This window comes from Oryctolagus cuniculus, chromosome 10 (genome assembly GCF_964237555.1).
Source record: "Oryctolagus cuniculus chromosome 10, mOryCun1.1, whole genome shotgun sequence".
Lineage (NCBI taxonomy): Eukaryota > Metazoa > Chordata > Mammalia > Lagomorpha > Leporidae > Oryctolagus > Oryctolagus cuniculus.
The window spans coordinates 28,991,771-29,011,633 of record NC_091441.1 but is presented as its reverse complement, the minus strand read 5'-3'; the positions used below and the strand labels follow the sequence as shown (position 1 = coordinate 29,011,633).

The 19,863-nt window shown below is 61.0% G+C and overlaps 1 protein-coding gene across 9 annotated transcripts in view; it reads left to right on the top strand.

Moving 5' to 3' along the window:
- The window catches only part of CTIF (cap binding complex dependent translation initiation factor), a 301,086-nt gene extending 283,500 nt beyond the window's left edge, over positions 1-17,586 (top strand). For all 9 annotated transcript variants that reach the window (XM_017344168.3, XM_017344167.3, XM_051851238.2 and 6 more), the window contains 2 exons: positions 12,214-12,267; positions 14,240-17,586. In XM_017344168.3, the coding sequence (XP_017199657.2) occupies positions 12,214-12,267; positions 14,240-14,455 (270 nt within the window). In that variant the 3' untranslated portion in view covers positions 14,456-17,586. The remainder of the gene's footprint in view (positions 1-12,213; positions 12,268-14,239) is intronic.
- Positions 17,587-19,863: the final 2,277 nt, after the last annotated feature.

Here is a 19,863-nt window from a genome sequence, read left to right as displayed (position 1 = left end):
GCTAATGCGCACCCTGGGAGGCAGCAGGCGATGACTCGAGTGCTTGGGTCCCTGCCACCCACCCACATGGGAGACCTGGATGGAGTCCTGGCCTTCCGACTTCAGCCTGGCCCAGCCACAGCTGCAAGTGAACTAGAACGTGGAAGATCCACCTGTCTGTCTCTCAACTTTTCAAATAAACTGAAAAGGAAGAAATTAAAATCTATCCAAAAAGAAAAAAGCTGTCCTCCGTTCCAGTCCACTGGCCAGCCTGGCCCCCTGGCGGAGCTGCTGAAGCCGTGGCCCCTGCCCTCTGGCTGCAGTGCCTGCAGGATTCGGTGTCTGCTCTGGGCCCCAGATCACGTTTCCAGCCCTTGGGGCCAGCGAGGGGGTGAAGCCTTCCCCATGTGACACTCACTGTCGCCACTTTGTACGGGCGGTTTGCAAGCTCTGCAGGAAGAAGGCTAATTATTCCCTCTGGGGCGCCTGGTCCGCAGTTAGGTGCCCGCCCGCCTTGGTTAGGAGGGCCGGCAGCCAGGCCACGGGGCACCAGCTGGCACCGGAGTCCAGGTCAGGCCATGAATTTCCGTGACCTCTGATCACAGCCGCTGGCCCAGGGCTCCTTGTGAGACTGGTGGAAAAGCGACACTGGCCGGGGGGGGGGGGGGGGGGGGGAGCCCCGTCTCTGGGGTGTCTCAAGTGCAGGCAGGTGCTCGGCGATGAGAAGGAATGAACTTGAAGAGCTCTGCGGCTTCACCAGCAGGCTGGGCAGCGTGAGCATCAGCCAGCACATGGGCCGCTGTCCACAGCCACCCGAGCCCCTTCCTCGGGGCTGCTGTGGACACGGGACCCTCTGCCCTCACCCCCTCCTGCTCTCTACCCGCACCTCTGCACCCACGGCTTCCACTCAGGCTCAAGACTTCCCCGCTTCAACAGCTGCCAGTCTTTGTCTTAGCATCGCGCGCTTCTTCGCTTCCATAGGAGCGTGTTTGTGAGAGAGACAGATCCCCAAAGAACGGAGAGGGCGCCCTCTGCCCTCCTTCCTGGCTCCCCCACCACCACACCCTGCTTCCCCAGCCCCAGGCTTCCACCTGCCCCGCCACATCCGAAGCCACCGTGGCAAAGGTCACCCTCACTTCTCTGGCCAGCAGAGCAGGGGCCTCGGCCACTGTCTTCCCTGACCTCTCGGGGCAGCTGACGCCACTGACCTTGCGCGTCTTCCGCTTAACTCTGACCGTCCTCTTCCTCCTTCAGGGGTTCCTCCTCCACTCTCACCCTGCAGACACGATTCCTCTGACTCCTCCCGGTCTGGAGCCCTCCCCCCTCCTCTCCTCACTCCACTTGCCCTCCGGGTCATTTCGCTCACTCACGCCTGTGCCTGGCCTGACCCCTGAGCACTGATGACCCCTGATAGCCCTTCTCCCACTTCTGCTGTCTTCCCAGTCATCTCCAAGGACCGTGGACTCAGCGTTTCCAGCACTGAACTCATTTGCTTTGCCAAAACCCAGTCCTCCTGCCTTCACAGTGTCCCCACCGGCATCCCCGTTGCTCCAGCCCACCAAGCCCCACGGCTGGGGGCGCCCACCTTCCCCAGTGCCCTTCCCTAACCCTCGCTTCTGCCCCTACACATGCTCCTCCCTCCAGCCACCGTCGACCCACACAACGGTCCCCTCCTTGGTCTCCACACTCCTGGCATCCCTCGGTCGGCTCCAGTGTATTCCCAGCCTGTGTAAGAATCCTGCTAAGACGCACACGCCACCTCGCCACCCTCCAGTGTGTCACCCTCAATGACTCTGCAGTCCCTTAGGATAAACTCCAGGGTAGCGTGGCGTGTGGAGCCCTCTGGGGTGTGGCCCTGGGCTTCTCCATCACCGTGCGCCCCATGTTTGCTGGTCAGTGTTCTCACACCACATGCCTGGAGTATTCTCCCCCATCATCAATCCAACCCATATACAAAAATCTCTTCATTTCCCCCTGCTAGACCCCATGTGGCAAGTCTCATTCCTCTTATTATCCCTGTACTCACAGGAAGAGCACATAGTAGGTGTTTGCATGAATTTGTTGAAATACAGATGGATAGGTGGGTGGATGGAAGGATGTGTGGATTTATGGAGGGGTGTGTGGATGGGTGGATGGAAGATGGATGGATAGATGAATGGATGCATGAATGATGGGTGGGGGGATGGATGGATGGATGGAAATTGACAACACAGACAAAAAGTTAAGCAAAATCAGTTTGATTTTGTGAAGACGCAGGCTGACTGTTGTCACCAGTTCCCAGAATTAAGGGTTCTGAGCTCCAACCAGCAAAACAGGGGTCAGCACCTCTGGGAGAGGCTGCTGAGCCAGGACACCTCCCCGTACCCCTCAGACTCGCTGTCTCGCCACCCTGTGCGAGCCACCCACCTGCGGAGCCCCGGTTTCCCTGTATGCTAAGCAGAGACAACAATGTCCATGGACATCTGTCTCCACAGCATGTCATGCGGGCAGTGGGATGCTGCAATCCAAGTGTGCTGAGGTCTTCAGGGCAGCTAGATGTTTATAAGGACATAAAGGTAATGGCAGTAATAACAGCCTGCCTTTGCATCCAGCTTGGCACTTTCAAAGCTCTTTCCTGGGCATTATCTCGATTGGCCGCCAGGACAGTCTCGGCAGGTGTTACCCCACCCTCAGGTGAGGAGGCCGAGGGCTGCTCCCAGTGGGGAGAAGGGCAGGTCTGCCGGCTCCGGGCCTGCCACGCGTTTTTGATGACTGTCTTTCTGGGTAGGTTATCGACTTCCCTGCCTCCCCAAACAGCGGCCCAGACACGAGGGAGCCTCTTGATGACCCACGATCATCACCGTGGACATCAGTTCCTGTGCTCTCCTCTGGGCCTGGCTGAGGATACAGGTCTAGGGTCAGCAGGGCGGATGGGCCTGGGCTGTGCCTGTAGCTGTGCCTGTTGCATCCTGAGGTGCAAGCAGCCGTGTGCAGCCCTACCCCAGCCCCCAATCCGGATTCCGCTGGCTCTGCCTCCATTCTTCTCCCTCTCCCCCTTCTCTGCACTCTGAGTGTTTGTGCCCCCCACCCCCTGCGCTCCCTCAACCTCCTGCTCTCTGCTGTCCTCTCTCCTCTGGCCTGCAGCTCTTTTTCCCCTTGCACGTATCCCGCATCAGCCCTGGCCCCGCTGCTCTCCAGCGAATCGTAGGCACTCTGAAAAGTTCCCGCTCTTACTCCCTCGCTGTGGCTGCCCCGCCTGCCCCCACCAGGCCAGAGGAGAGATGCTGCTGGAGGCAGGGTCTGAGCCGAGCTTCGGCGGTCGTGGCACAAGGCAGCCAGGTCGCTTGTACCAGGCTTGCAGGCGATGCTGTGGGTGAGCTGGGGAGGGGACTGACAATTCATCCTTCCAGCAAGATGCTGTGGTCTCCGGCGGCGCTCATCCCTGCCCACACGGCCAGGCAGCCTCCGGGTGCCCCCTCACCGCAGGGGGCATCCCAAGCAACCAGCCCAGGCACACCCTGGGCACTCTGTGGGCAGCATGCCTGCCCTCTGTGGCCCTTCCCCCTGGAGACTCTGGGATGCTCCCACCAGGCTCCCTTTCTCCCTGGTTCCTGCCGGGCCTCCCACAGCCCAGTTCGAGCACCTCGGCTTCTCCCCAAGGGAGGATATGAAGGGTGTGCCCACAACAAGACTCCGCCAGAGACAATGGGACAGGAATGCACTCGCTTCCGAGCTCACACTGTGTGGGCTCGCACAATCGCCTTGGATTCTCGTCCAAGAAACACATCTCGCTGTTGGAGGGCGCAGGAGGCCAGCCTGCCCCAGCCCGCCCACCTCCCCACTATGCCAGAGACGGGGATGAGTGGGCTGCTCCTCCCCGTAACCCAGGCCCCCGGCCCCCAGGGTGGCCAGCCTCGCCTCCTGCATTGGGGCAGCTCTTCCTCCGATGAGTGACAACTGGGCAGAGGAACAGTCCAGCCCACCCAATGGGTGCCAGCTCCTGCCATGGCCTATTTTTTTCCAGTCATTTTCTGTTGTGCAAAGAAGCACATAGTATCAAATTTACCATTTTAACCACTTTTTAAAGGTTTATTTTTATTTATTTGAAAGAGTTACAGAGAGAGGTAGAGAGAGGGTGGGGAGAGAGAGAAGAGGGCTTCCATTGGCTGCAAAGGCCGGAGCTGAGCCCATCTGAAATCAGGAGCCAGGAGCTTCTTCCTGGTCTCCCACACGGATGCAGGGGCCTAAGGACTTGGGCCATCTTCTGCTGCTTTTCCAGGCCATAGCAGAGAGCTGGATCAGAAGGGGAGCAGCCAGCACTAGAACCGGTGCCCTTGGGGCTGGCACTGTGGTACAGCGGGTTAAAGCCCTGGCCTGCAGTGGCAGCATCCCATACGGGCTCCGGTTCTAGTCCCGGCTGCTCCTCTTCCGATCCAGCTCTCTGCTGTGACCTGGGAAAGCAGTAGAATATGGCCCAGGTCCTTGGGCCCCTGCACCCACGTGGGAGACCTGGAGGAGGCTCCTGGCTCCTGGCTCCTGGCTCCTGATTCCAGGTCAGCTCAGCTCTGCCTGTTGTGGCCATCTGGGCAGTGAACCAGTGGGTGGAAGACTTCTCTCTCTGTAACTCAGTATTTCAAATAAATAAAATAAATCTTAAAAAAAAAAAAAACTGGCGCACATATGGGATGCCATGCTTCAGGCCAGGGATTTAACCTGCTGTGCCACAGCGCTGGCCCCCATTTTAACCGTTTTTAAGTGACCCTTAAACCCACAGACTGCCGCACAGCCTCAGCACGCTTGCATCTTTCCCCGCTGTCTCCGTGACCCAGCCCCCGATGACCACCATTCTAGTTTCTGGGTCGCCGGATGTCAGGACCCTAGGAACCTCGTGTGAGTCGAATCCGTGTATTTGCTCTTTTGTGCCCGGCTCCTGTTACTTGGTGTGGTGTCTGGAGGGTTCATCCGTGTCCAAGCCATGTCCTTGTTCAAGGCTGAGTAGTCCCCCAAGGGTGGCTGTACTGTTTGAGGTTTATCCGTTCACCTGTCAGTGGACACTGCAGGGCCTCTGCTTTGGGCTGTTGTCGGCACCGCTGCTCTGGACGTGGGCAAACAAGTCGCCACTAAGTGTTGAGACTCACCCTTGGGTTAAAGCGATTGCCTCCCAAAGACGCAAACCAGAGCGCACGTAAATGAGTGAGCTAGTCGGCCCCTCACTGAGCAGAACCCAGCTATCCCCAGGAAGGCAGGGCTGGGAAGAAGCGCAGCACGGATCGGTCAAGTGTAGGCCAAGTCAGATTTCTGGGAAGCCAGTGGTCAGCCAGGGCCTGGGGACCCTGAAGGTGGCACGCGAGGGGTCTCGGGGTGGGAGCCTCTGGGGATTTGTGGCAGGGGCTCGTGAGGCCGGGCAGGGCAGCCTCCTATGAATAGCAGGTGTGACCCGGGCCAGGCAAGGTTCCGGAGGGAGGCAGAGGGAATGGCCCCTGGGGTCACAGGGTTCCTTTGCAAAAGATGGCAAGAAGACACCATGTCGGCATCTGGTGGGGGAGGCCAGGACACGGTCAGCAGCCCCCGACTCCCTTGGCGAACCCTTCAGGCAAATGCAATGAACAGGAAGATGCAAGTCTCCCAGCCCTGCCTGACTTCCCAGAGAAAGCCGGGCAGCCAGGCCGTCTGCAGGAGGCCTTGTCACACTGTGTGCTTGTTGGCCCAACCCAGCCCTGCCCAGACAACCGCGCTGGAGGTAGGCTCAGAGGGGTCGGCATCGTGGCCCAGGGTCAAGCTGCAGCCAGCAGTGCCAGCATCCCGTCCCCGAGCGCCGGCTGCTCCACTTCTAGTCCAGCTTCCTGCTGATGCCCGTTCTGGAGGCTGCGAGGGATGACGCGAGTACCTCGATCCCTGCCACCCCCATGGGATACCTGGATGGAGTCCGGACTCCCAGCTTCAGCCTGGCCCAGCCCTGGCTGTTGTGGGCATTTGGGGAATGAACCAGCAGATGGAAGATCTCTCTGTGCCTCTCCCCCTCTCTGTCACATATGTATATGCATACACACACACACACACACAGGCTTGAAGGGGAAAACTGGCCCACAGCTCAGAGCCTCCTGCCCTGGCTGGCGGAGCCCAGGGTCTGGCCTGCAGGCATTTGGGCGTTGGAAGGGCACACAGTGTAGTCACAGAGACGGGACGAGAGGAGAACTAGGAAGACTGGCGATGTGCTGCAGTTCTGAGCCTGCGTCAAGGTGAACAGGAGGCAGCCAGCCCTGTGCAGGGGAAGACATGAGGAGGAGACGCTGCCCGACCTGGCACGGGGGGAGGCAGCACTTGCCCACCCCATCCCTGCCCCAAGGAGGTGGGCAGGGAGACCCTATTTCAGTGCCCCTAGGGCATCTCAGGCCCCGGCTCTTCCAGAGGCTTCCTGTGACGTGACGTCAGCTCACTGGTCCCTGAACCTCAGAACCCGGCAGGCCCCAGGGGAGACTCCAAAGCTTCCAGGAATGACCGGGGTGACTCTAGGAGTGACTCTGAGCTGACCTGGGGCAGAGCATGGCCCAGGAGTGTCTCCCTTCAGGTGGAAGGCACAGCGACATCCGTCTGTCGTCCCCTCTGCTCCCGGCTTCTCCACCAGCTGCCACCACCCACTGTGTCTCGGGCGTCCCCGACACCTCACCTTCCCCTCTTCCGGTGATTTCTGCCAGCAGCTTTTGTTTGAAGGATCTTTTTCTGCTCTGCACCAGGGGGAAACTTGACATCAGCAATTGGTTCCAGCGAGACCACCCAGAGCTCTTCTAAGGCTAGATCCTGTCTTTCCTGCAGAGGAAGGGGGCGGCCGTGCCCTCTGACCCGCAAGCTGAGAGTCACAGGACCCTCCCAGGCTTGGGAGCAGCCCCTCCCAGAGCAGGCCGGGTGGATGCTGGCCCCCAGTGACTCAGTGCAACCTGCTCCAGCCCCTACCAGCTTTCTCCAGAACCTTTTAAAATACATATATATATATATATATTTATTTGAAATACAGAGAGAGGTAGAGACAGAGAGAGGTCTTCCATCCGCTGGTTCACTACCCAGATGGCTGAGCCAATCTGAAGCCAGGAGCCTCCCCCGGGTCTCCCACGAGGGTGCAGGGGCCCAAGGATTGGGGCCATCTTCTACTGTTTTCCCAGGCCATAGCAGAGAGCTAGATCGGAAGTGGAGCAGCTGGGACTAGAACCGGTGTCCAGATGGGATGCTGGCAACTCAGGCCAGGGCTTTAACGCACTGTGCCACAGCACCGGCCACTCCAAAACCTTCTTCACTTTCATCCTGGCCTCCTGGAGCCTCTGGATGAGAGAGACCCTTCCCGTGTGGCCCCAGAACTACCCTCTGGACACTGGCTTGGAGGAAACCCCTCGTGGCTGACTCTGAAGACCCTCAGTCCTGGGCCTGGGAGGTGAGAAGACCCCAGTGTGGGCGAGAGCTGAGGAGTGATCCTCCGCACACTCCTAGTGGTGGAGGGCATCCCCTTGTTGGTGGACGGCCATGTGACTTTCCGGTGGTGCGCACCTGTCACACGGCACAGGTGTGGGCCGACGTGCAGGATAAATCGCTAGAAGTGACATTGCTGGATCAGGGGGGGTGTGCACTGGGATGCTGATCTGCACCACCGCGTTGCCGTCTGTACAGTTAACGCCCACCTACGTTTCCAGATGCATCCTTGGTGATTTTGTGCCATGTCTCCTCTGGCACAGGGGGTGTGTAGGTGGGGATCCACTTTCCCCTCCCTCTCCCCTTTCCGAGGGTGAGGGCAGATGAGCTGCCTCTCTGGGCGAGCCCTTCCCCTCTGCAGACTCTCCCAGTCGGTGGGGCATCTCCCGTCCTCCCAAAGCGAATTTCCCAGGTGCTGTGTTGGGAGCCAGGGACGGTGGTGGAGCAGACAGAGCCCCGCGCTCAACAAGCTCTCCTTCCAGTGAGGGCAGCCAGGCACCGGGCACACAGGCAGATAGGACGTCAGGTGACATGGAGGGGAGGGAGTCAGGCAGCGAACTGGGGGATCCCTTACACAGCAGGCAGGTCAGGGAGGCCTCGCTGAGGGGGGTGGGGGTTGGGGCAGGGATCTGAACAGGGTGAGGGCATGAGTCTGCAAAGCCGTGCCCGACAATTCCCGGGACACAGTGCAAAGACCCAGGGCCAGCAGTGTAGGAATGGACAGCAGGCTGCACACCCCAGCTCTGTGAGCCGGTCAAGGCCACTCTGTCATTCATCCCCACGTGATTTCTGGGAGTTGGCTGCAAGCTCTGTTCTGATCCAGGCACCGAGGGGAGCAAGATCTGGTCCCAGAGTGCCTCTGGCCAACTGGGGCCCCTGGCCGGCCCGCGGGACTCCCGCTGCCCTGCTGGCGCATGCACTCGCTGCCATTTGGCAAACTGAATGCCGTGGCTCCTGCCGAGCAGGCCCCTGGATGGAGTGGGTGGAGGACAGGAGACAGGAAGGGGGTTCCGAGCAGAGGCCCCGGGTTGCGCATGACACGGCCTCCTTGTTGAGGAAGTCATGCCAGGTCAGAAGTTGGCTCCAGTGCTCGGTCAGCGGCTGAGGATGCTCACCCTCAAGGGGCCTTCCTCTTGCCCTCTCTTCTCGCCCTCCCTTCCCCCGAGAAAAGCCCAGAGCCTAAATCCTGTCCAGCGCGAGCGGGTGGGAAGGCCCAGTGGTACTGTGGGCGGGAGGGGCAGGGAGGGCAGCAGGCTGGGGTGGCGGGGAGGTTCCGGGGAGCAGCAGAGGAGTGGCCTGGCCCTGGGTGCAGGCCCAGCCGTAGGAAAGTCGGTCGGAGCCCAGGCAGCAGCTCTGGAGCTTGGGCCTCTGTCCTGGGTAAGAGGAAGTCTTAGGAACCCAGGGCCTTGTGGCCAGGGTGGGGCCCCAGACGCACGTGTGTGTGCACATACCTGCCCATCTCACTGCTGCTGTAGGCCAAGCCCACACCTTGTCTGGTCCCGTCTCCCGAGCCGGCTTCCCTCCCACTGCCGCCAGGAGGATCCACTCAAGACAGAAGCCAGGCTCCGTCTACCTTGGCTTCCAGGCCCGATGGACCCTGGCCCTGCTGCCTCCCTGGCCAACCTCCCGGCCGCCCCTCACCCCACACACCGGCCTCCCGCATGGGCCATCCTGGGCCTTCTTGCCTGGGCCACTCCAGCCAGATCTTCGCCAGCCTCCTCGCCTACTATCCTAGCCGTCCTACCAGTGCCCCTTATCCGATGTCACTTTTTAACATTTTTATTGATAATATGAACAGTATTGACGATACTGCTAATAGTATCAATATTAGTATTGATGACTTTGATTGCCAAATTATACCTGTGTGCATTCACGGGGTGTGATGTGACATGTGGATTGACATGTACGATGTGGATGACATTTTGCTTACCATGCTGGCTTCGTCACAGCACCTGTCACCCAGTCATCCGGGTATTTCTCGGCCTCTCGTCTGCATGTGCAGCCCCTGGAGCCGGTCAGGGTCTGTCTTGTTCCCTGCAGAGCTCTGAAAAAGCACTCAGCAAGTCCTTGTGAAGCCCAGGAGCCCCCGCACTTCCGGTTTCTTTCTTCCGAGATGGTCAGAGCCCTGACACCCGGCCTGGGGCTGGGCAGGTCTTACTGAGAACGCGTGGACGGGGCCGGAGCTGGGTTGGTGCGCACTAAGACCAGGGAGGCTGCACTTTCGCTCTACGTGGTACCTAAGAGTTTTCCTCTGACTCCACAGTCATGCTTCAAGAGCGCTTGTAGGCGAGACATCCCAAGGCGTTTCCAGTAGCAACAGCGAGTCACCTGTGCGCTGTTGCAGGCTCCCTGGGTTGTGGAGTAGGAGTCAACTGCGACCTGGCCTGGGGCCACGTGACTCAGTGGTGCTGTCACCCACGCACTGAGGCTTTGGCCGCAGTCGGATTTAACTCATGACAGAGCTGCCTCTGTCCAGCGTTTCCTGGACAGGACGGCCGCGTGGGGTGTGGCCTGGTGGGACGACACTCTAGCCAGCTGTACACGAGAGGGATTGGAGGGAAAGGAAGTGGGGTTGGGGGAGATGCGTCGGGAAGCTGGCCGATCCAGCTCTCTTCGAAGTAGAAGGGCTTCACCTGGGGGCAGGACAGAGGCCTGAGGAGGGAACGCTGTGAGGGTCTCGCAGGCAAGCCGGCAGGACTGGAGTCTGCTGGGTTGTGGGCGAAGAGGCAAGGGATCGTGTCGGAGGGAGGGGCAGAGGGAAGAGGCAGAGACGGGTAAGCCACCGTCATCCAGAAAGAGAAGGAAGATGGGGCAGGCCCGCCGGATGTGGGGGTCATCTGACAGCAACCATGGTCACCATGCAGGGGGGGCCTGGGACTGAGGAGAGCAGAGCCCGAGGGGGGTTCTTGGGGAGCCAGACACTGGGGGACCACCTGTAGGAGGAACCGGGCGGAGAACCATGAGCCAACAAGGGGCGGCAGAAGGGGTGGCCGCTGGAGTGTGGGCACAGGAGGCCAGGGCTTCCCAGAGACCACCCCCGAGGGAGTGTGGGGCAGTGGATGGCGAAGGAGCTCAGCAGTGGAGAGAGCAAGTCAAAACCTGGGGCCTGGGGGCTGGCGCCGTGGCTCACTTGGCTAATCCTCCGCCTGCGGTGCCGGCATCCCATATGGATGTGGGTTCTAGACCCGGTTGCTCCTCTTCCAGTCCAGCTCTATGCTGTGGCCCGGGAGGGCAGTGGAGAATGGCCCAAGTGCTTGGGCCCTGCACCCACATGGGAAACCAGGAGGAAACACCTGACTCCTGGCTTTGGATCGGCACAGTGCCGGCCATGGTGGCCATTGTGGGGTGTACCAACGGAAGGAAGACCTTTCTCTCTGTCTCTCTGTCTATAACTCTGTCAAATAATAATAATAATAATAATAATAATAATAATAATAAAAACCTGGGGCACAGCGCAGAGTGACTCGGCCCCTGCCCAGGAGAACTGAAGACAAGCACCCGCGTGATAACCTGTATGGGAGAGTCCAGAGCAGTGTTGTCTGCAAGAGTCAAAATATAGAGACAGCCTGGATGTTCACCCGCAGGTGACCAGACAGGCACAGGGCAGTAGATCCACACAGTGGCATACTGTTTGGCCATGGAAAGGATGAAGGTCTAGCACACGCCGGGTGAACCCCGAGGGCCTCGTGCTGCGTGAACCCCGATCCCAGCAGGCTGCGTGTCGTAGGGGGTCCCGTTGGTGCACTGGCAGCAAAGGCCAACCCAATCCAGAGCCACACCAGATGGACTTGAGGTTGGGGGAGGGGGTGGGCAGTGACCGCTGGAGCCGTGTACGGGTGATGAAAAGCGTTCTAGAATTCATTAGTCATGGTGGTTGCAACTCTGAATTTCCCAAAAATCACTGAATTCTGTAGTTCCAAAGGGCGACTTGTATGTTATGTGGATTATTTCTCAAAGAGAGAGTGCGAGAACAAGCCCAGGCTAGGGAGGCAGAGGGAGGCCTGGCGTGGCTCTGGGCAGGAAGCCGTTCCAGGCCCTGGGTGGATTACAGGACCTGCCCAGGAGGGCTTCAATGCCTGGACGTCCTATAGGGCAGAGCCCTGGGTGCCTGACTCAGTGGTTCGGCCTCCTCCACCGGGGGAGTCGCCATCAGACACCTGGAGGGGAACCGATTTCCCTGAGATGGCTGCTGGTGGCTGTTAGCAGCAGGTGATCCCCGCCCCCAAGCTGCCCCTGGAGCCTTTCCCTGCCATCGCCTCTGGACACAGCCTTGTGACCTGGCCCAGGGTTCAGTCCCGCATGGTCATGGCGTCCTCTGGCTGCTCAGGGGGCTGGCTTTGTGACATAGCCCGTTAAGCCGCTGCTATGACACCAGCACCCCGTATCCGTGCACCTGTTTGATCCCAGACTGCTCTGCTTCTGATCCAGCTCCCTGCTGATGCCCTGGGGAGGCACCCGAGGATGCCCCACGTGCTTGGGCCCCTGCACCCATGTGAGAGACCCAAATAGAGTCCCAGGCTTTGGCTTGGCCCAGCCCTGGCTGTTGCTGCCATCTGGGGAATGAACCAGTGGATGGAAGATCTTCTCCCTGACTCCCCCTCCCCAAGTAACTGCCTTTCAATTAAATAAGCAAATATTTAAAAACAAAGCAAGAAAAAAAAAGCTGAGAACCACGGCTCCCCAGGCAGTGTTCCTCCTCTCTGCCCGGTGGGCACTCGCTCCCCTCCCCCCACGCTCGCTGGGAGCTGGGCAGGGCAGCCGCCCCTAAGCCGCGTCCTCCCCCCCTCTCTCCTGCAGCTCTTGCAGTCTCAGGACGTGAAGGAAGACGCTGTCCTTTGCTGCTCAATGGAGGTAAGCACTGAGGCTCAGCCCCCCCGACCCCACCCCCTGGTGCGTCCCTCATGCCCTCCCAGTGGTGGCACAAGGCACAGCCGGCAGCTGTCCCCGGGTGGGGGGGATGGCTTCAGGAGAGGGCATGGACTCCTGCATCCAGAGCTTTCCACCCTAAACCAGAGTAGACGCCGATGGTGACAGCCACTGCCACTGACTTCCCATTCCCCTCTGCCCCCAGGCCCACCTGCTTCTGGGCCAGGCTTGCCACCCCACACAACACCCAGCCCCCAAACAGCTCCCTTGGCTTTGGTGGTGTTGGGTTTAGGGAGGGTACTCTGAGTCCCCCACCCCACCCCATGTGGGCGATGCCCACTCCAAAGCAGCACCCTTGGCAGGTGCCACTCCTGTTCCCAATGCCCAGTGAAGCGCTTCCTCCAGGACCTTCCTGAGAGATGTGGCTGTGGCCCACCGTGGGGCGGTGGGGTGGGTCCCCTTCTGCATGCAGCCCTGAGTCCTGCAGAATGGAAGGGAGGGGGGCTCCCTGCGCCGGGACCCAGGCCCATGGCACATTCCTGAGCACACGGGCCACACCCTGGGGAGCTTAGGGCCAGAAGTGCCAGAGGCCTGGACAGCAGCTTTGGGTCTATGGGACACTCGGTTCAGTTCCAACTGGGCACCTTGCATGGGGCTTGGGACTGGGAGAGACAGGGGAGGAGAAGGCAGGTGCCCACCCCAGACAGCTTTGGCAGTGTGGGGACGGAGCACGCATCCCTGAGCAGCCAGGGGAGGGAGGCCAGGGTGTGTCGGGGAGGCCACAGATGGCTTTGTGCAGAAGGTAGAACTTTGGAGCAGAGTGGGACGGGGCTGGCGTTGTGGCACAGTGGTTTGAGCCCCTGCCTTTGGCTCTGGCATTGCATATGGGCACCAGTTCTTCTGGGCCACTCCACTTCTGGTCCAGCCCCTGGCTAATGCGCCTGGGAAGGCAGTGGAAGATGGCCCAAGTACCTGGGCCCCTGCCACTCACGTGGGCGACTCAGATGGAGTTCTAGGCCCCTGGCTTTGCCCTGACCCCGTCCTGACTGTCGCAGCCATCTGGGGAATGAACCAGCAGAGAGAAAATCAATCTCTCTCTGTCTCTGTCTGTCTCTCTCTTTCTGTCTCTCTGTCTCTGTCTCTGTCTCTCTCTCTCTTCCCGCCCTGCCCCTGCCTACATCGTTTGGCTTTTCAAGTAAATAAAAATCTTCTAATAAATAAATAAATGAGTAGGGTAGGCTGGGTGGGGGTGGGACAGACAGGGCTGGAGAGGAAGGTCAAGCTCCTTTGGCTAGGTGGGGGTGCTGATGGCCGGGGTTTACAACCCCGAAAGTTGGGGCTCCTTCTTCCCAGGGGCTCCTCAGGCTTGCCAGGGCTGTCTTGAGGGCAGGCCCCTAGCTGGCCTCCTGCCCCGGCTCCTTTTCTTCTCCTACTCTTTGTCCATGGTGTGGGCAGAGGCCAGGATTGGGGCCAGGGCAGGGTGTGGAATTGGGGCAGGAGAGAAGAAAGAGGGAGAACTAGGGGAGCCCCTCCCTGCTGTGCGGCTCCACGGGGACACAGGCCGGTGGTAATGACAGCTCGCTTTCAGGGACACCTAGCAAGCGATCCATGCCACCTGATCACCCAAGGGGGCAGATCTCGGGGCACTGGGGGCGTGGGCATAGTCAGAGAGGGCTTCCTGTAGGAGGGGAGGCCGCTGAACAGAAGGGACAAGAGGCCCTGGTGAGGGCGCCTTCAGCCCCGGGCAGCAGGCAGAATCCCACCGCTCTGCTTCCTGTAGCGGCAGAAGGGTCCTTACGTGTGGGGTCTCAGAGGCGCCCCTCGGTGCTCCCCCAGCAGGGGGGCCGAAACAGTCCAGCTAGCTCCTGTCCCAGGCCTCAGCCCACCTAACAGGGCTTACTGGGGTGGCGTCTCGGACCTGGCTCCAGCCCTCACCCCCTTGCTTCTTTGCCTGCAGCTGCAGAGCACAGGCCGGCTGCTGGAGGAGCAGCTGCCCGAGATGATGGCCGAGCTCCTGGCCAGTGCCCGGGACAAGATGCTGTGCCCCTCGGAGTCCATGCTGACCCGGTCTCTGCTCCTGGAGGTCATCGAGCTGCATGCCAACAGCTGGAACCCTCTGACGCCCCCCATCACGCAGTACTACAACAGAACCATCCAGAAACTGACAGCCTGACCGCCGCGGGGCCAGATGGACAGGCGGGAGGACAGGGGTGGCCCCCGCAGGAGAAGGAAGCAAGGACGAGGGCAGGCAGAGCCAGGGGCCGGTCTGGAGCCAGCCAGGGAAGGGATCAAGTCCCTGAGATGCGCGGCCCCCGCCCCCACTCAGGCCGACCCCTGCCCGCGCACGCAGAGCCCGCCCCCGTAGGGGAAGCATGTTTCTTTTCACGGTGGTCCTGGCCCCCCCCCCACCGCACTCCCACAGAACTTCGTGCCCTGGGGCCTCACGTGTGTCTGTCGGAGACCCGGCAGCCTCTCACACTGGGTCAGACAGGACCTCAGAGAGCTGAGAAAGTAGGTGGAGGCGGGCAGGCCGGCATTGTCCCCGCGTGCCGTCAGCCGCGGTCGCCAACTGGCAGCAGGCGACGTGTAGCAGATGTCCGCGCGGACAAAGGCAGGCACGGTCCCCACCAGCCGCCCGTAATTGGCGGCCTTTGTCAGCCCCGGTGGAGCCGCGTCTTTCTGTAACCTTCGCACTCCTCCCTCCCTCCGGCCCCCGCCCCCCCCACCCCACCCAAGCCTCTGGCCTGCCAGAGGGGTCGGCAGCAGGGAGGGGGAACTGGGGGTGGCGAGGGCTTTTGTTTTATTGTGATTTCGTTTTCAAAAGTCGGCTGCTTTGAAGTCTCTTCTCTCGGTGGAAACGCCGAGGATGTGAGGACCCCCGGTTAGTGGGAGATCCAGCCGGCCCCCTCTGCACGGGTTCCCTTGCCACAGACCGCTTGCCAGTGGCCAATTAGGATGACTGGAAGCTTCTGCCCCTGCGGGGGTCCCGCGTTCCTCGGCCCCAGGCCAGCAGCGCCTCTGCTCTCTTACTCTCGAAGGGCTGATACTGTCGCCACTGGGACTGCGTTCATCCCAGATGCCAGGCGGCGGGTCCCACGGGGCTTGTCCCCAGCTGAGCCTCGTCGCTGCCCTGGCCTCATCCCGGACAGGGGACACCGCTCGTTCTCCGAGTCAGGTGACCAGGCGAGGCCACCAGATGGAGCTTTCTGGGCTGGAAACAGGCCGGGGATCCTGGAAACCCCCCGCCCCATGCTAGGGAGCTGCCCCATTGAGATGGCCAGAGAGGAAGACGTGGCCAACCCCAGGGAAGTGCCAGGTGTATGCACAGGCCCGTCTCCCAGGTCTGGAGCCCACCCTTTGAGGAGCCCCCAGGAAATGACAGTCGGGGTCTCACCGAAGGCCCTCCTCGGCCTGCTGGCCGAATCCCCCTGGCTGGAGTGAAGGTGGGAAAGGGTCGCCTCTTTGTTTCTGAGTCCAGGGCTGTCAGGCGGGTGGGAAGAGGACTCCCCGGTCCTCTCGGGCTTTCCACATCAGCTGCACCTGCCTTCCAGCCCCAGGACGAAAGCCCCTACCAAGACCCCAGAAAGAGCCTGTTGGGACAAGGTATGGGGCTCACAGGTTTCTCCTAAACGAGTAGGTGGTCCCCACCAGGAAGCCCACGCCCCTGCTGGCCCTGGCCTCCTCCCTCCCCAGCCCTTGTCCTCTCAAGCTTCCCCTCACAGCCTTGCTCCCCGGCCCTGTACCTTGGGCCCAGCCTGGGCCTCGGGGAGACCCAGCAGCCCCGCAGGAGGCCTCCAGGGCTGGGCTGGGGCTGATGCTGGGGCCCTCAGAGGGCACCCAGGAGATCACACTCCGTGGAGCCAGGCCAGCCACACCCGTGTGTGTGTGTGTGCGTGCGTGTGTGCACGTGTGTGCGAGTGTGTGTGCGCTTGCATCTGCTGAGAATGCAGCAAACAGACCTGGGAGGGGGCGCTCAGGTCACAGAAGCAGCAGGGGGTGAGGTCCCCTAGGCTTGGCCTTGGCCTTGGCGAGCAAGCTTCCTGAAGGGGCTCCCAGCACTGTGCACGGAGCGGGCCCTTCCTGCCCCCAGCCCGCCTTGGCTCCGAGGGCCAGAGTGTGAAGAAGTGAGATATAAATATGTATACATATATAAATATATTTTTAATTACGTGTCGTGTCACCGTGGCTCCAGACGTACGGTTTGCCTCGTTGATTCCATTGCTGGACAGTGCTTCCTGGCCAAGCTGAGTAACACTCGGCTGTTTTTCTAAATGCAGCTTGCTGCTACTTTTTCAGACGTGGAAGGAAAACGTTAAAAACTTTTTTTTTTTTTAGAAACAGCAGTAAAGCCTAAAATTTGAGACTCAGAGGCGACTTCCCATGGGAGGCGACTCAGACCGGACCTGGGGGACAGGAGGGGGTGCCCCAGAGCCCCCTGCTGCCTCCCCAGGCTGATGGCCTCCCTCTGCTGACTCCTGAATGTATCATGGGAAGCAAAACTGGACGTTGCATTTCTGGGCCCAGCCCGCGGCTCCTGGCACACCCAGGAGGCCCCGGCCGGGGCTCCTGCTGCCGCCTCCGCCTCTTCCCCCTGCTGTCAGGATGAGTTAGTCCTAGTTTTCCTCCAAGGCGGCCTGCTTGCCACAGCCCTGCTCCCCTATGGCCTAGTGGCCACAGCCCTGCGAGGCTCCCCACCTCCTCCCGGGGCCAGGCCAGGAGCCCCCAGCATCCCACACCCCAACCCCAGTCTTGTCTGCTCTCTTGCCCTAACCAGTCTGTAACCTGTCCGGCCTGGGGCGCGCCTGTCCCTCCGTGTAAGTGTAAAAGTGGGCCACGTCGGTATTTATTCGGATTTTTATTTTATTTTATTTTCTCCGAGGGGTGGGGGCGGGGTTGTGAGAACTGTAGCAGGGATCACGCCCTGGGCAGCTGCAGGGGTGGGGGCCCCACAGCAGGGCAGCCCCCTGGGGCCTCCACGGAGGCGTGTCCCCGCTGTCACCTGCTCCCACGGACTCTCTGGGCCTGCTCCTCGCCCGTCGGCGTGCTGTTGAGAAACCTCTGGCTGGGCCTTTGAGGACGCGGACCGGAATGAAGACGACAGCCCTATGCCTGGGACACTCATGTGGGAGGGCTGGCTGCCGCGCCCAAGCCAGCGGGGAGCCGGAGCAGGGGCCGGGGGCCTTTGCCTGAAGCTGCAGCGGGACCCCGTGCAACCTCCTCCCCTCCGTCAGTGTGTCCTGCTTCCCAGCTGAACCCAAACTACAAGTGGGTTTTAAAAAATAAACAATACCAAAAAACACAAAACGCCCTCCATCTGCGTTCTTTGTGTGCTCAGCCAGGTCTTTCCCGAAGGCTTCAGGGCCTCCAAGGCGCTATGGGCAGACTCCACGCCGAGTGACCGAGTGACCGCCGTGGAGAGCAGGACCTGGGCGAGAGGCGGGTGCAGGAGGCTGTGCCCCAGAAGCTGGGCACTGCGCCCATCCCGCGATTCTGGGGGACATGGCCTCCCGGTAACAGCGCCCCCTTGGGGAGTCTTCCGGCCCCTCCAGGCGGTAAGGGCAGCCGCCCTGTGCCTACGTGGCAGCCCGGTGAGGTGTCAACACTAAGGCATCTCCACTTCTTGCCTTTCCCCTGCTCCATCCTCCCTTCCTCCCTTTTCCTGCCACTTGGTGGTCAAGAGTGGACTGTGTGCTCCAAAGTAGCCTCCCCTCCGCCCCTCCTCCTGTGCAGCCACAGGTAGAGGCAGCTCACTCCCCAGAGGCCAAGGGACACGGAGCAGCACGGTGGTGGCAAGTGCATGGTCCAGGATCACGCTTCCTTCGTCGTGCATTCTCCTCAGGTCCTGGGGGCCCCTGGAAGTGTTCCGTGCCTGACTCAGCTCCAGCTGCCACCCCGGTGTGCCGTCAGGTGGGCGGCTCATACCCTGCGGGAATCAAGGCCCGGGTGCTGGCAGTCCCAGCTCAGGACACCGGCACGGACGGGTCCCAGCGGCAGGCTGCCGGGCTGCGTTGTGTCGCCGTGTGGCAGGAGGGCAAGGCCGCTCTCGGGTCTCTCAGAAAGCCAGTGACCACACCCGTGACCTGATGGCCTCCCCCAGGCGCCAACCCCTGCTGTACTGAGGGTGAGGCTCTTGGCCCGAATTTCGGGGCACACAACACTCGGGCCACTGCGGCCCAGGCCCGGAGAGCGTCTCACCTGAGCCAGGAGCCCCTCCTTTCCCTGCTGCCCGCCTGGTATCAGGGTGACTCAGGGCCGGGCAGGGCTGCGGGTGGTCCAGGGGCAGCTCGCACTACAGGCCCGTGGAGGTAGCTGGCCTGCGCGGGGTGGGGGCCCAGCAGCTGCACAGCCCTCCCCGCATGCACTGGCCCAGAGGGTGGGGTCTGCACACAGCCCTCTCCTCAGAGCCACCCCCTGCCACATGACCCACTCCTCACCAGAGCCCAGGGAAGGGCGGAAACGCAAACCTCCCCACTAGGGAAACTGAGGCATAGGGAATACCGTAGGCCTGGCTGGGCTTCATGGTTTGCCCTTAAATGATCTTGTTGGGGCTCCACAGCAGCCCTGGCCGGTCACCCACGTTTTATTTTATTTATTTTTAAAGATCCATTTGAAAGGCAGAGTTAGAGAGAGAGAGAGGCCCCAGATGGCCACAACGGCCAGAGCTGAGCCAATCTGAAGCCAAGAGCCTGGAGCTTCTCCCAGATCTCCCACATGGGTGCAGGGGCCCAAGCACTTGGGCCATCTTCCATTGCTTTCCCAGGCCATAGCAGAGAGCTGGATCGGAACTGGAGCTTCCAGGACTTGAACTGGTGCCCTTATGGGACGCCCACACTAAAGGCCAGGGCATTAACCAGCTGCACCTCAGCACTGGCCCCACCTTCCCCCACTTTAAAGACAAAGAAAAGGCTCAGAGAGGCAGAGGGACAGACCTGGGTCACGTGACCTGTGGACAGGCACACATGCCAGGCCCGGAACTGCCACCTTCTTGCGCCTGAGATGGGCCAGGCGGGCATGGGTGGGAAGCAGGCTCCTGACCTCCAGTGCCCAAAGCTGCCGTGCACCTGAGTCCCCTCGCCCAGGCCTTGGTACCGGCCCGCGCCACCTCTGCCTAGCCATGTGGGGAACCCGGTGTCTCCAGCTCTTAGCAGCCTCCCCGTCACTGGGCGCTGAGCTGTCCCGGCATCCCAGGCGGAGTCCGCGTACTCGCAGCCCTGTCTTCCGGGAGGCGATGAGAAGGTTGTGATGGGCCCTGGGTGACAGAGGAGTCTCCAAAGACGGCCAGGATCCCACAGCTGACCTGAGGCAGACAAGATGCCGAGGTGACCCCTCCTTCCACGTGCCCTCTCCTGTCCCGTCGTGTGTTTCTGTGAACCCTCTGGGGCCCCGTGCACAGGGACTATAAGGAATTAAGCCCAGGGAAGAATGCCCTCACACCGTCACCACCTTGAGGTGGGCTCCTGGAAGCTGCACTTCCTGGACGACGGCCAGCTATCCCCAGGCCGGACCCAGCTCCTGGGAGTGTCCTGGTGCGGGCCCCACCCCCCAACCCCGTGGCATCGCCTTGCTGCGGATGGGCCGACA